This window comes from Rhipicephalus microplus, chromosome 9 (genome assembly GCF_043290135.1).
Source record: "Rhipicephalus microplus isolate Deutch F79 chromosome 9, USDA_Rmic, whole genome shotgun sequence".
Lineage (NCBI taxonomy): Eukaryota > Metazoa > Arthropoda > Arachnida > Ixodida > Ixodidae > Rhipicephalus > Rhipicephalus microplus.
In genome coordinates this window covers 83,650,781-83,667,781 of record NC_134708.1, presented here as the reverse complement: position 1 = coordinate 83,667,781, position 17,001 = coordinate 83,650,781, and the positions used below count along the sequence as shown (strand labels likewise).

Sequence of the window (17,001 nt, the reverse complement as noted above, 5' to 3'; positions counted from 1 at the left end):
CTACAACAACGATGCCCCCTTCCCTAGCAGTGATGGAACTCGGGTGTTGGCACCGTCCAGGACAAAATCTCACCGACGAGCCAAAGCACGAGAAAGGATGAAGATGCATGCTGTGTACAAAGGATGAAAAGGTTGATTGATCGAGTGCCTGGTTTCTTCGGTATAATCGAACTCAATTGACAAGGCAAGGATGACATATTAGACATTGATTGCAGTTGTTCTTAATTGTAATTCTGGTAGTAATTATTGCGCAAGCTGAAATGAATTAAATGGAGGAGCAAAGCAATATTGCCGTCGGTGTGGACTCAATCAACATTCTTAAGTAATTGAAGCGCGACAAAGATAAGAAAGGCAACGACACGGGCGCTTACTCACAAATAAAAACTTTATTGCTGTATTTTTCTTTTTTCTGAGTTTGTTTTGGCTTTGTGCACAGCGCGGACGCTGGGGTCGGACTTACGCGTATATTTTCGCTTCAAGAAATAAATAATTTTGTTTTTAGTTTTAGTAAGCACCTGTGTCGTTGCCTTTCTTGTCCTTGTCTTCGTCCTGCAGGTTTCAATTATTGATTAGCAAACCAGTACCAACTAGCTCGCTTTTCTGTCTCGACCCAACCAAAAACTCTATAGTGTGCGTCTAAGAGCAGCAGACTGCGTCGCTTCAACTTCTATGTGACCGTCGGTTACCTATACCATATATACTCAGTACGCAAACAACCCAGGACAATGTTTTTCTTGACGTCAAATAACTATAGGATAAAGGTCCCAGTTTGTTCTCCGATCCTCTCTGCTACCTTCCTATATCTTGTATACAGTTACGCCAATCATTTTTCGTTGCGTGCATGGTCAGCGCCAGACACTGTCAACGAGCAGACACCGGTCTCAATCACCCATTTACCCCGATTGACCTACCCGACGGGCAGCCACGTCACCGTCGATACATGCAGAATAGGCGCTCGTTCATCGAGTCTCGCTCTGTGTGCCCTATATCTGGATCGAACATCACAAACCCTTTCTCCTTCATTCGGTGCGGACCATTATTCACTCCCAGCGAGGCCACACGGTATAACGCGTGCGTCCAGACTGCAACAAACGAAAGCGGAGAGCGTTTAGAAAGACATTGCATATAAGCGTTATACGCGCACCTTGTTGTCATGCATACCGTCACCGAATAATAGGTGTACAAATACATCTGGCTGACGTGCCACCGCTGGCATGCATGTTACATTAGACGGCTGTTACACAGCAGCGAGCGCTGACCAACTCTTTCATGAGTAGGGGGCAAACGTAGCTCATCCATCAGCTGGCACATATATATCTATGCGCGTGTGTGTGTAAGAGCATGGAAGAAAAATTATCACAGCGGTAATGTTGGCAAGATTTCACTATGTTGTAACATAGCCTCCTAACAATTTCATTCTCCCGTAAGAACATAATTAAGTGAGCACTGTTGTGATGGAAGAATACGCCTTACTTGTAGGTTTCCCAACCGTGCAGCCGAGAGTGACCACTGTCGAAAGTTGGAGGGAGGGGCTGAGCCTTCCTATTTTTCTCAGTGGGGGGCCAGATGGGGCTCGCGCCTGTATCTGCCTTTCGCTCCCCAAGGTGCATGTCCGAGAGTGTTGTAACCGTACATAATATGCGTGCGTACGGAGGTGCAGTAGGAGCTGGCCTATATTCGCCTAAAAGGGGGCGCCAATTCTGCCCCATACCATTACTGTTATTTGACGATGATGACGACTATAATCACTCCTGATGTTGCATTGAGCTGCTTGCTTGCAAATTTTACACCCGTAATGTATTGAACCAATAATGACAGGCCGTTTGCGTCCACTATATTTTTCGGACATCGTCAACTGTACATGAAGGGAGAGGGGGGAGAAGGGGGAGGCGCTGCGGTAGTTATGAACCACAGAACGCTACGGTTAAAAGGGGTATACCACCGTTATACTTCGACTAATATAGCATGTGGCAGTTTTTGGCACCATAAGAAGCATGCGAACATTTGCGGATGGGGTTTCGAAGTTGTCACTTAAACTAAAAAATAATAATAATAAAACGCCACCAAAGCGCTCCGTATACACTTCCTTAACTATAAAGGGTGAAGCATGAGCTCCCGACGTTTATCGCTGGATTAATTTCAATGGTTCATTAAAACATTCCTCAATTATTTCTAATGTCTGTCCTAAAATCTTAATTACTGTCCACCGCCCGTAAGGACCCTCCTTCATTTTCAGTGGACCAAGGGCGCATAGCGCGGTTCGACCGATTTCCGCGGCACACGCAATTCCGGCGCACATAGAACGGACAAATTCCGGTTCTGTCTTCGTAATTAAAGTCATATACACTCATACACTCATTCAGCGTGTGTTAAGGTTAAGTACAGAATCCGCACGTGGTGCATGCACTAATTACTCTCCGGTTAAAAGTTGGGCCATGCAATAAAGGCTCTGCATACGACCGCTTGGTGCCCGGTCGGCAATCCGTCTGTGCGATTGCCTAATTACTCATTCGCGCAGTCTCTACGATAACCTCGTATTCATTAGGCGGCTGGCCAGCGCTGTGCGCCGCTATTAGAGAAATGACCTTAGCAGTTGAGCGGGTATAAGGCGTTTAACATGCTGAGGCAATGCCTATAGGAGGCGTTGACTGTGGGCATGGGTTCAACTCCCGGCCACAACGGTTGCATTTAGGTTGACGAAACACGAGAACACACACACACACACACACACACACACACACACACACACACACACACACACACACACACACACACACACACACGTGTGTGTGTGTTGTGTTTCAGCACTAAAAAGCACCAAGCAATAAATTTTTTTTAATGAGTGCTACGCGTCTCCAGCTAGCGCAGTATTATTCTCAGATGTATGTAGCATCTCAAAATACTTTTTTGATCCGCCAAACACTGTAATTGTTTTTTTTACTTAAAGAACTTTTTAATACTGACTCTGGAGAAAAAAATTCAATACAAGACTTGTAGCTCTTATCCAGAAACAACAAAATTTTCTTGTTACGGTATTTTAACAACGCTGCTTAATTTTTTCCCGGGGTCTGAAGTGCGTGAAATTCAATACCACGTGATTGCTGCCTATCGCGCGGCGCTTTGAGTGCCCTAAAATGTAAGTTGAACGAATAAGCGAAGGCTTCTCACGCACAGAGATCACTTGAACCGGATATCGGGGACTACGACGGACATTAAGCGATGGTTATTTGGTACCATTAAAAAAAGAGGGGGGAGGGCGAAAGAAAGAAACGAAGGCAATAAACTTCGACGTAAAAGCGGCTACCATGTGCATTGAGATACGAGACCGGAGACAGCAATCGACGCAGGGCAGACTTTCTGTTTTCTTCTTTTTGGGCCGACGATAAACATGATGGTGGGGGAGAGGGCAACATTTTGATAAAGGAAGGATATTTAAAAAGTTCAGTCAGTATTTAGAAAGTTCATTAAGCAATATTTCTTAGTTACTGTCCTTGGCGGATCAAATATATATATATATATATATATATATATATATATATATATATATATATATATATATATATATATATATATATATATATACATATATATACATACATATAAAATATATATATATATATATATATATATATATATATATATATATATATATATATATATATATATATATACTGACGTGCTACATACAGCTAAGAATAATACTGCGCTAGCTGTATAGAAGCGTAGCGCTCATTTTTAATTTCTTATTACTTGGTGCTCTTTAGCTGAAACACCTTGTATATATATAAATATTATTAGGAATAAATATTGCTATTAGCAATTGCTCGAAATAACCATGTCGTGTCACTCTATACTATAGTCTGGCCGCCAAAGGTAATGTTGGCTGTGACGTAAATGCCCCGAGTCAAAATTATGCTTATGTGAACTCAAGATGTTGAAAATCGAATGTACGGGCATTACTTAGTATTCACGCGTTTCAGCCGTGAGAGCATTGATACTTAGACATGTGTGCATGCTAAAGTATAGTCAACTAATAATCCAGTCCTCCTACACGGCATACCTCGTGATCGTATAGTTTGGCCACGCAAAGCTCAATGACGGCGCTAGGAGGTGGAGGGGCAGTTACCCCGCCTCTTCCGGAATTTTCGCTCATCCACATCCCCACTTCTTCCTTTAAAAAAATAAAAAGATAGCGGACAGTTAAAGCACGACGCAGAAGTATGGCGCTACCCCATACTGCTGCCACAGTAGTAACAATCATGGTGTCGGTCTTGCAAAGGTCAATCTCTAGAATGCTTAAACAAGATCGCCGCGTTCTTCAGGTTACGTTACTAATTTGGAGCAGCGTGCGTCAGATTCTGCGAAGGTTGAATTCCGCTGCATGCAGGGAAAACACACACCCGTTGATGCAGCATTGCGCATGCGCAGAGACTACGTGCGTCACCAATTTGCGCCACTGAGAATAAAACAACACTGAGAAGCCTGCCGAGTGAAACAGATTAAATACTAAAATAAGGAGGGCGTATATACGTCAAGCCGGCTAAGTGTTATAGGAACAGAAGGGGCGGAAACCAATCTTCATGACGTAGAATGGGCGGGGCTGACGAGTTAACGCATTGAGCCTGTGGCGTGTTATTGAAGTTTCAATGACGACTGCGTGTTTGTCGAGTCCTGGTCGCGCAGGGCTGTAACGACGCGGTGGTCACGGTTTGGTGTAACTGTCCCGAACGGACCATGTTGTTTGCGAGCCAAACGGCTGGCTCCGAATCAACAAACCGCGCTGACGGGCGAGTTGGAATCGATGCGTACTTGAAATGACCAGCGCACAAACAACGGAGCACGTAGAGAAAGAAGGACCGAGGACGAGCGCTAACAGATGAAATGTGATTGGTTGATATGTGAGGTTTAACGTCCCAAAACCACCATATGATTATGAGAGACTCCGGATCGGAGCACACGGGCCTACAGCGTTCTCACCTCCATCGAAAATGCGGCAGCCGCGGCCAGGATTCGATCCCGCGACCTGCATTTTGTGATGGTAATGATGCTCCTTGGATGATCGGTACCCCCTCGGGGGGATTGGCCAAGAGTCGGGCGGATCACGAAGTCTAGATTTACTATTATTATTTTTAAGTGCTAATAGGAGTTATACATGCAACTATCATCATCAGCAGCAGCAGCCTTACTACGTCCACTGCAGAGCAAAGGCCTCTCTCATGTTCCGCCAGTCAACTCTGTCCTGTACTTGCTGCTGCCAATTTATACCCGCAAACTTCCCAATCTCATTTACCCACCTAACTTTCTGTCTCCTTCTAACCAGCTTGCCTTCTCTGGGAATCCAGTCAGTTACCGTTATTGTCCAGCGGTTATCCTGCCTACGTGCTACGTGCCCGGCCCATGTCCATCTCTTCTTCTTCATCTCAACTATATATGATATCCTTAACCCCGGTTTGTTCCCTGGCCCACTCTACTCTTTTCTTGTCTTTTGTGCTTACACCTTTCATTTTCCTTTCGATCGCTCCCTGCTTCGTCCTCAATTTATTACAAACCCCATAACTGCAGAAATTGACCGCGACAGCGACGAGCGGCGCGACGTAGATTGCCTTCGCGCGAACAGTCGCTAGCGCAGGCAAACCTCATTCACTCGACGGCTTCCGTGAGCGAACTCCCCCGTTGCTTGTGTGAGGCCGTCTACTCGTACTAAGAAAACGGCGTAGTGAGCGGTAGGCAATTTAAAAATAACATCTGTTGTTGCGTAATGGAACAGAAAGTGTTTATTATTGCCTTGCAGCACTTTTTTTATGTGCACGTGAATAAACATTACGTTATTTCTTCGTTGTGCACGCGTGACTCGGGCGGAGAGGAGAGTGAGAGGAGGTGGTGATTTCGCGGCACATGAAGAGAACCGGCAGTACGTCAGTCATGCACATCCTGTTTCGGTGCTTTGAGCACAGCACTTCCGGGCGATGGGCGACGGTTTTCAAATCTGGAGAACCCAGCGATCGCGCGAAAACTAACCACGCGATATGTCGCGCGAACGCCCTGTTTCGTCGCTCATAGCATCGCTGGTCGCTGTCGCGTGCATTTTCGCGTTTATGCTGTTTGGCCTTTAAGCTGAACCCTCCTTGTAAGCTTCCAGGTTTCTGCTCCGTAGGTAAGCACCGACTACATGCAGCTGTTATATGCCTTCCTTTTGAGGGTTAGTGGCAGATTAACATTCATGATTTGAGAATGCTTACCGAATGTGATCCACCCCGTCCTAGTTCTTCTAGATAGTGAGCACTGTCTGACCTGAAAAAGTTGCCTCGTTAAACTCGTTAAGAGTGCGAGAAAAACGCTCCTTTCCAATCGCCAAACGCCAACAGCTCCTTATGCCCCTAGTAAAATGGCAGCCGCTGCCGCCATCTGACGGTGGTACTGGTACGGCTTCACTCCTGGGCAACAATTTCCACTCCAGCAGTTTTTTAAAACCTCTTTGGGCGAAACGCACTTTTTTTATAGTTACCGGAGAAATAGCTGAGAATTAAGTGGCTTATTGGAACGCGGGAAGAGAGACCGTGGAGAAAACGTAATCATGTTGCAAACGGGTGTGTAGATATAGAAATCGAATGGAATTATTTTCTTGGCGATTCACGAGGCAAACTGCAGTCGAAATGCCTTCTCTAAACATCCTGAAGAGGTTGTTGGTGCAAACGGACACGATCATTCCTAAACAGAATAAATTAATCCTCAACTTAGCGAGAAAGTTTTACTGCTAAACCACATACTTCGTGTTTAACCAGTCGACGAACCTCATTTCAGAAGAGATCTCTAGTATAGATGGCATCCTAGAGCCGATGCACTCCTCGAATTTTTGTATGAACAGTTCCCCTTCGCATGTTACAAAGGTCAACTTCAGTTTGAAGCTCAGCAGCTCTTTGAAAAAGAACTCAGACGTTACCCATCCGCGGTCATCAGCTTTTATTTTTCACCCTGGCCCCGCCACGGTGGTCTAGTGGCTAAGGTACTCGGCTGCTGACCCACAGGTCGCGGGATCGAATCCCGGCTGTGGCGGCTGCATTTCCGATGGAGGCGGAAATGTCGTAGGCCCGTGTGCTCAGATTTGGGTGCACGTTAAAGAACACCAAGTGGTCGAAGTTTCCGGAGCCCTCCACTACGGCGTCTCTCATAATCATATAGTGGTTTTGGAACGTTAAACCCTACAAATCAATCATCCACTTTCACCCTGTTACGTTTTCTATCTCATTCGCCATCATTCTTAAGCGCAAGCTGACCACGCCCGCAATCGAAGCGGCAATGATGCAATGTGAACGCCCGCAGCCTCGAGCGATTGCGGCCATAGCGTTCCCGACAATCACAGAAAGGATGCACTGGTTCACCGATCGTTCAGAATCAGCCACCATAAGAATGATGGTAATACACAAATTTGCCTTATCTTCGGGCTTGCGGTCTTCGATTGCGCTTGTGGCTGTGTTTAAATGTTGTGTTTTGGCGTCGGTAAAAAAAAAAACTGCATCGTTGTTAACTTCGTGAACCGATTTGAATTGGTGAGTCTAAAGAAAGGCTAAGGTGGGGAGGTTGAACTGCTGAGCATTCGCTGAATTTCGTCTTGCGAAAATGTGGCTCCAGGCCATACGGAGCCAAATGGAGTCGAAAGATCGAAACTTAGACAAATCCGTGTTCTACTCATAATTCCATGCTTCATTTTGCGTCTTGCTATAGATATATCCATGCGTTGCAGCTCCCATAAACTCTAGCGCCAGAGTTTCCTCTCGTGAATTATTGAAACTCCATGGCCGCAGCTTGGGGTCGTTCACTCAATGTCAAGCGGCTGGTGCGCAAGACAAAGCTTGCCCCGCACCGCGTAACGGGGCTGCGCTTATGTTGCTTTCAAAATAACGGCCCTGTCATTAGCATGCAGTTGTACTGAACAACTTAAATGCGGTTCGAAGGGATAAAAAAATTCTTGGAACACGGAGTGTCGTTTCGTCAACCAGACTTGCTCTCTTCCAGACTGCCGCCTTGAAAACTACGGGTCCGCTTGTCGAAGCGTCGGTTTTGGCAACACCCCATGTTTACGTATTCATCTCTCGAAGCTTTCATCTTCCCCTGAACTTTTGCCTTAGTTGTGTTTGGACTGCAGCACATATATCGAATGGCGCGGCCTCTATAGGCGGAGTTGGCGATGTCTGACGCCTCGTTAAACGCGTTGGGCGTGCGAAGAAAACGCTTCTTTTCAATCGCCGAACGCCAACAGCTCGTTATGCCCCTAGTAAGATGGCAACCGCATCCGCCATTTTAAGGTGGGCGCGGCTTCAATCTTGGGCGATAATTTCCACTCCATCAATTTCCTTAAACTTCCTACGTGGTAGCTACTGAAATAATGCAACGTCTTTTTGTCTTTTTTTTTTCAGAATGGCAGGCAATGCTCTTACCTTCAGAGAGATATCTTTAAAAATTCGAAGTGGCAATGGCCTTTTCGAGCCTAACTATGTTCAAACATCAACGTTTTTTGGTATGTGAGGTCAGCGGGATTTTGAAGTATAAAAGAAAAGCCGAATTGTCAAAACTGGGATTTATCCATTTTTATTATTACCAGTTTAAATTGTCTGCAGAAATAAATTCCTCAAACACATTCCTATTGTGTGGTTTGCTCCGTTTGATTTTTTTTTCTTCAAAACCCTTTCGATAGCGAAAATTTGGCAGATCCCACGTACCTGCATGCGGATCGATGTTATACGAACATGCCGAGGAAAGGTGAGTGGGATGCATTTTTTTTTTCATAAAGCGAAACGTTACGAAATCACGCAAAGGATATGGACAAATGTACGCACAGACTTATTTTTAACAGTCTCATATGCTTTATACATCTAGCTGATCACAGCTGTAACGTTTCCATGCAACGTTTATAAAATTAGGCAGCCAGCTCTAGAATCACAATTGACATTTCGTGCCAGCATTATACGCCTGCAAGCGGTATTTGGTCAAAGCAGTTGCGAGACCTGGCATGGCTCTGTGGCAGAACACTGGATTGTCACGAAAATTATTGGTTTCGATTTCTGGTGTGACCCTGATATTTATTCTTTTCATTTATTAGGTCAACGTAGCTGACGTCCGTGTTTCTTATCGCCCTTGCGTTTAAAATGTCAAGGTCCGTTCTCACCGTTTCTGTGTGCACATATAAGCTGTCAATCACCTGTGGCGCGTACCCGCATACAACGGCCCGTGGTCACGGGTGTATTCCACACGTGTCTAGAGGAAATGTTTGACGATGTGCGTGGCGAGACATTTGCTGATTGATTGATATGTGGGGTTTACCGTCCCAAAACCACCATATGATTATTAGAGACGCCGTAGTGGAGGGCTCCAGAAATTTCGACCACCTGGGGTTCTTTAACGTGCACCCAAATCTGAGCACACAGGCCTACAACATTTCCGCCTCCATCGGAAAGGCAGCCACCGCAGCTGGGACTCGAACCCGCCACCTGCGGGTCAGCAGCCGAGTACCTTAACCACTAGACCACCGCGGCGGGGCGCGAGACATTTGCGTTATTCATGTCATGATCAGCGAGACATATTCGCCAAATCATCTTACCCAACCGTACTATAATTTCAGTCTTCTCCAAGTTATGGAGGCGATCACAAAAGCATCTAGACGTAAGCGGATGGATGGATGGATGGATGGATGGATGGATGGATGGATGGATGGATGGATGGATGGATGGATGGATGGATGGATGGATGGATGGACGGATAGATAGATAGATAGATAGATAGATAGATAGATAGATAGATAGATAGATAGATAGATAGATAGATAGATAGATAGATAGATAGATAGATAGATAGATTCGCTGAAGTGCCTACAGTACGCAAAGATATGCTTCGCATTGATTTTCACTCGTTCTTTGACTGGAATAAATGATATGACCAAGTGATCCTGATTTCTAGACACGTGCGGTTAAAATCTATAAGTTGTGAAATAGGCCGGAAAAGTCTTTTTTTTTTTGGAAATGTCACAGCAGTGATGTTGGGAAAAAGCAAAATGCCACTGAAACTTGTCGAAGACTTTCGCACCATTTGAAAACATAGCAAATGCTCCTGATTTTCCGCGTAAGCATCTGATGTCAATGTCGCACATCGCAGTCATGACTTCAAAGATCTCTCGCTCTCAGTACGGCTGAGGGAAGCTTTGACCGCTAATAACGACAACGTGTGTGTGTGTGTGTGTGTGTGTGTGTGTGTGTGTGTGTGTGTGTGTGTGTGTGTGTGTGTTTGTGTGCGTGCGTATGCGTGCGTGTAAGCGCGAACTAGTAAAACAATAAGTGTCGGCAGTGCTCTGTATTCTGTTTTTTTTTGTCATATAAATTTTCATGTTCATATATAAAATTGTGTTCAAAGTTTCCGCCTGTATGTGGTGCGCTTTGTTCCAGTCCGAGTACATTTCAGGATGCATTTTCTGTAAGTTTGTATTCTAGATCACTTTCATCCTCTATTCGCCCTCTTAGCGCGTGCGATTTACTTCTGTTTACCCCCTTTCCTAACCCTTACACCCAGTGTTGAGTCGTAAACTGCAGCCACTTGTGGAAGACAGGCGTATTTTCCTCTCGACCCTGCCGCTTCGGGCTTTCCGTTTATTTCTATATTTTGGCAGCCCCCTTTGAAGCCCGAATGATCAGTCGACGATTCGTCCTGTAGCAGACTAACTCCGTGTTTCTGATTTGATTAAACTGTACGTGGAAAAGAGTAATTCAATGAACGTGCATCAGAATGTAGTATTTATCGTAACTGCCTGTTGTAAACGGACATTTACATTTGATTAACTTCCTTAAGAATGCCCAAGATATACTTTTTTATGTTTTGCACATAACCTCCCGACATTCTCTCACACACGTCTTTCTCTTTTTAATGCGAATGTCAATGCTGACTATTTATTACGCATATACCGTTCAAATCGGGAGCATCGTCAACAGCTTAAGCAATATGCCTCTCGCGGTATCAGCATATCTTCTGGTACGCGCCAGCATCTGCTGCACGTGCGCAGCTCATACGAGAGTACACCAAATGAGCGCGCAACTAAACCAGGGGTGCACGCTTTTTCATCTGCAGGCGCGAGCATAATCGCAGCCGAGTTTCGCATAGGTGAACTGGTCTGTTTGCTCCGAAGACATCCTAACTTCCCGTGCGAATCTCAAATCGTATACAAGTCCGGGAGTGAAAGTCAGCAGATATTTCATTTAACGCGAGAGTAAGAGGGAAAGTGTGAAAGGGCGGCTCACCTTCACGCATGCAGAGGGCTAAGATCGCCAGCGATGCAACGGCGTTGATCCTGTAAGCCATCGGCGACGGAGGAGAAGGTTCGCGGAAGCGGTCCGAACCTCCCACCGCGAGGTTCCAGCCCTGGCGAGACCGAAGCTTTCTCTCCTTCTTCAAAATTGTTGCGCGTACGAAGCCCCGCTCCCTCTGTCTCTACTGCTGCAGCCGCTGTCGCGGATGACGGAGACAGCACGGCAGGTAGCCGCCATGTTTCTGCGTTGATTTCGTTTAACTCCCCGCTTTGTTTTTTTCGCCGCTCCGTTATTTAACGCTGTTTATTGGGAATGAGGAGACCCCTGCGCACGCTATGATAGGGACACTCCTAGCGGCCGGAGTCCCTACGTTCGCGGAGGCTCTCGCCTGAAGGAGAGTGCGCTGAACCGCGAGTTTGGAGTGGGGAGAGTTCGGACAACGCGAGTTGGATCCGAGTCGTGGCGCGGGATTTTTAAGGCTGCCTGCCGTGCCCTGAGTGCCCTGGATGTTTCCGCTTATATAAGGCGATGACGCCTACACGGAGGTTATAGTTTTAGTACAACCTCTTTGGTCTATACTGCTTTGACAGTGTTTTTCATTTCATTTTTAATTTCATATTAATTAGAGATACAGTATACATAGCTTCCTAGAAGATCGGCGTAAAGGCGATTGCAGAAAGCCTGACAAAGCGCCAATCTCCCGTGTAGACACCTGTATAACGGATTATACATAGCAAAACAAATGTGAATGTATACATTATAATCAAACATTGAGATTTTTCTTGAAGTGGATTTTTATAGAACACAAAATATGTATATAATTGTGAGTAACACATAAATAACAAGGACAACTACTTATGCACAACAACCGCCACCAAAAGAAAAAAAAATAGAGGCATATCTGCCACATATGCAAGTTATGTACATGAGATAAAAAGAGAAATCGAAAGTGGCATGAAAGTGTGTTTGTGTTTTTAGAAGGAATGCGTGTGTCTTTTTTTTTCAAGACATAAGTGGAGGAACTTTCTTCAATTATTGTTATCACGGTGGGCTGCTCATTAGGTAACTGCGGAATTTAGTATGTTACTTTCTGTGTACCGTAGTTATTACGAAGCGTACCTTTCTTCAACCCGACGGGCCGTAAATAATGGCCACGGTCCCGTTCGTGAAACTTCTTTAAAATTCAGTTTGGTTAGATCTAACTTCACAATATACAGGTTGTCTGAAGAAATGTGTCCACTATAATTGAAAAACTACAGAAACGAGGTATGCTAACTGCGGCGTTCTCTTTACTGTGGCAGAATACATATTCGAAAACGTAGAAACGTTAATTACGGGAGTAATTATAATATTAACACAATTACCTTTTAACGAGTAGAAATAAGCGGCTGAGTCAAATGGGCGAATTCAACTTCTTCCTGCGAATATTTTGCAGCCACTTTGAAATTTCTGAAAGGCGGTCACTGCTAGCAAGAGCGGAGTGATCAAACCGGCTAATTAGCAGACGAAACCGGAATCGATGCACCAAACAACGCACATACAATTCGATTAAAAGAGTCACAGCTTTGCTGGAAAGGGGAAGCAACGAACGCGATAGCAACAAATTGAAAGGTCACGCGCAGAATGAAAAGCAGATTGAAACATGCCCCACGTTCCTCACGCACAAATGACACACAAAACGTACTCACGGGTACGGATGCACGTGAATAAGCGTCTCATTTGTTACTTAGCTGTGTCTGCAAAGCGCACGCTTTTCGCAAACGGAGACAGCAATCATTGCAGCGACCTTTGTGCACCCGGTAACTACAGCAGAATCGTTCCAAGTAAAGCCCGAGGCCAGCCAAGGCGTACGACCTTCCCCTCCTCGCCGCCGCGAGGGGTAAGGGCGCGCGAGGGAGCGTCGCTCCCCTTCTCTAAGCCAGGCAAAGTACGCGTAGGAGATTAGAGCGGGCGCCGCCGCACGATATGGCAACGCGTGCTCATAGCGCCATCTTGCTGGTAATGCTGAAAACACAATTCCTCCCAGAGATGCTCGTGAGAAGCGGTAAGTGGTAGATATAAGTAGCTTCTCGTTTGAACGACGAAGGATGTGCTCCGGGGTGGCTCAGTGGTTAACACCTCGATTTCACGACGCAGAGGTTCCACGTTCGATTCCCGCACGCCAGAGTAGTTTTTTCTGGATTTTTTTCCCTACTAGCGTTTCCACATATACAGATACGTATACATATACGGTGCATGACATCGACGCCCATGTCGACGCCGACGCCGGCGGCAAAATCCAGCCGAGAGTGCCCATGTAATAATTGCTATTGCAATAAAAACACCCTCAATGATGACACTGTTTCCCTTGCATCGGGGAGGAGAATAAGCGAGCGTCGATAAGCAGCCACACGGTATGAAAAGCGCTGCCACGAAACGAGGTATGTAAATTGACAGTTGATAACGGCGAAGGAAGCATGCGGAGGGAAGGGGTCCGCACTAACTTTCATTGAGTGACACGTTATGACATGATGATAAATATATTTACAAAAGCTGCACGCACAGACATATATGTTAAACAGACCTAGATGTCTATATAACCAGTTGTTTGCACTTGTCAACAGGAGCACGAGTATTAGCAACACCATACACTATAAGCTGATATGAAGCGCTGGTGCTCGCGAGGATGGTAGCCCTATATGAATCAGCTTAATCGTCATTATCAGCCTGACCACGCCCACAGCAGGACAAGGGCCTCTCCCATGTTTCACCAGTCAACTCGGTCCTGTGATTGCTTCTGCCACTTTGTACCCGCAAACTACCTAATCTTATCTTTCCACCTAACTTTCTGTCTCTCCCTCACCCACTTGCCTGCTCTGGGAATTCAGTGAGTTACCTTTAATGACCAGCGGTTATCCTGCCTACGCGCTACGTGCCTGGCCCATCTCGATTTCTTCTTCTTGATTTCAACTATGATATCCTTAACCCCGGATTGTTCCCTGACCAATTCTGTTCTCTTGCCTTTAAACTACACCTATGATTTTCCTTTCCCATCGCTCGCTGTGTCAGCTTCTGCCGATGACAACTATAACTACAATTGACGTTGACCCGACGTGACGACTGTATCATATGAGTACATAAGTAATGTCTATAAAATTGGATAGGCAGCACTGCAACCACTATTGACGTTTGACAAAAATTAGGGTCTATTCGAAAACAGTTCCTGCTTTCGGCTTCGTGATAGAACAGTTGATTCCCACGCAGAATGCTGGGTTTCGATTCCTACTGGGACCCTGACGCTTATACTTTGCATTTTTTCGGGTGAACGCGACCGATGCTGAGCGCTCCTTGGTGGCCCGCGCCCGGAGCGATGATCTCATGTAGACTTCTGGAATAAGAAGACCACCCAAGTGCATTTCTAGTTCAACTCTCAGTGCTTTTCTCGATAAATGTTTCCCTCCCACCATGTGAGCTTTTTGTTAACGCTCACGCGTCAAAATTACCCTTGTGTGTTGTCGCCGTTTCTGGGTATAAATAATAAGTGTCAAAATCGCGTGTGGGCTGTGGCACATAACCGCATAGCACATACCCGCCCGTGGGTATGTGCCACTGTCTGGGGTAAAGTGCTTGACGATGTACGCGACGGGATTGTGATATTTATTCATGTACTGACCAGCGTGTCATATTCGCCAAACCATCTTACCCTCCCATATATTAATTTTGGTTCTCGCCAAGTTGAGGGGGTGATCAGGAGAGTACCCAGATAGATAGATAGATAGATAGATAGATAGATAGATAGATAGATAGATAGATAGATAGATAGATAGATAGATAGATAGATAGATAGATAGATAGATAGATAGATAGATAGATAGATAGGCTATAAAGCTGTGCCGACGCCAATGCCCGAACGTGCGCCGACCTGGGGGCACAAAACGACAAGGAACCAGACTGTCAGAGGCCATGGAGCCTCTCAGAACACCAGAGAGCCTTGAGGAGGATTTTACCCCTACACCAAAAGACCTCAGTAGAGTGCTGTCGGTTGCCATGGAGACAGCTGCAGACTAATACATATCGAAGTGTGAGTCTACTTAGGAAAATCTATTCGGCAGAATATGCCCAGAATGCCCGCTATGCGGAAAACACCCGGCGCTTTACCGCGTTGCATGGACCTGTCAACAGCAAAGGTGGTGTCGATAAGCAGTCCTACATAAGTCAGTCCAAAAGTTTTCGTTTTGACAGAGCACACACATTGCCACGGTGCACACCTTCCAATCCAGTGCGCTCAATATTGATCACAAATCTTGGTGTTTTCAAAGAAACGTTGGAACACTTTCATCACTTGGTGGTTTTTATGTTGAATTCCAATGGCGGAGTCGGAGCAGCCGATGGACTCTGCGAGCGAGCACTTGACTCTGGCGCAGAGAAACGGCTCCAAATGTGCGATTTGAACACAATTAGCGCTGCCGGAGAAAGTATATGGGGAGCGAGGTAGATAAGGGCGTCCTTCAGTTGCCTAGAATACTTTGCGAGTAGTATTCCATTCCGCTGATTTCACTGCCGAAAACTGCTCGTACGCGGTACTTCGCTGTCACTCTGCGACGAATCGACTTCGCCCCGTCGGCCGTGTCAACCACCATTCCTGCCAAAACACGCGACAGCAGCGGCACCCCCAAGCAGGCAAACGCCATTCACACAGCGGTCTCTAAGGGGTTATGAAAAAGAAGAAAAAAGAGAGAAAAGTGCCGCCCGTAACTGTCTATTCATATAAGATGACATATCAACAGGTCGGCAAAGGGATAGAATAACGGTAATAAAAAGGATAGGATGGAAAAGGTATAGAGAAGATAAATTGAAAACAGGATTGATTGGACTCGCCTTCCCCATCACGCGCTCGAACCAACGTAACGCGCCACCGACCGGGAAAGCCAAGGCACAGCTATGCGAACGAATTAACCTGGGCAAGAAGAACACTGGTGTCCTCGAAACTCACAGAGTAAGTCCAGGTGACTCCGATTGTTGCGCCACTTTGGAAGGCCAATCCCAAGGTGTCAAGGCGACCAGGGTGGCAGCGCAAAATCGTCGCTCCAGAGAGTGGAGTGGGAGCATCGGGGTACAGCACGAATTGCCGCAGATAGCTAGTGTGCCTATCTTTGTGTCCGTCGCGAGGCCGGCAGGGGCGTCGAGAAAGCGGGCGGTTTCGTCATCACACTCTTGGAGACGGTGGCAAAAGAGGCGCACTGTGTCTGTGTCGCCGTCGAGCGCGTGGTGACGACTGCAGATGGCGGTGGCGTCGTCGTGTTCATGTGAATGATGGGCGCACTCGATGAAGGTCGCAGGGCGGCTTCCAAGGTCGTACCTCCGGTTCCGGTGAACGCATCCCTGGAAGAGCGGCCCTATGACCATCGCACTGCTCCCCGGGGTCCTGGCATATGTTCCATGGCTTGGCGGCGAGTCACGGGGCCGTCAGATGAAGCCATGATGATCGCGGCGTTGCGTTGGAGCTTCCAGGAAGGGCAGCGCGGCTCGTTTGCAGAATGTCTTCCGCTACAGTTGATGCAGCGTGAATGTTTTGCGGCATACGGTCCTGGGGCGTGCTTGATGCAGCAGCGCAGGCACCGTTCGTCCAGCGAGCAAGTGGCAGTTGCGAGCCCGAAGCGGCCACGAAAAAGCGTTCATTATAGGAATGGTGGATTACGGTGCTGGAAATACCGGTGGCACATGGTGTATGGTG

General features: G+C 46.4%; 1 protein-coding gene across 1 annotated transcript in view; it reads right to left on the bottom strand.

The window, feature by feature from the left end:
• Positions 1-11,548, bottom strand: part of LOC142771975 (UPAR/Ly6 domain-containing protein bou-like) — a 32,157-nt gene extending 20,609 nt beyond the window's left edge. The window contains exon 1 of the mRNA XM_075874017.1: positions 11,280-11,548. Within this exon, the coding sequence (XP_075730132.1) occupies positions 11,280-11,340 (61 nt within the window). The 5' untranslated portion in view covers positions 11,341-11,548. The remainder of the gene's footprint in view (positions 1-11,279) is intronic.
• Between the last annotated feature and the right edge of the window lie 5,453 nt (positions 11,549-17,001).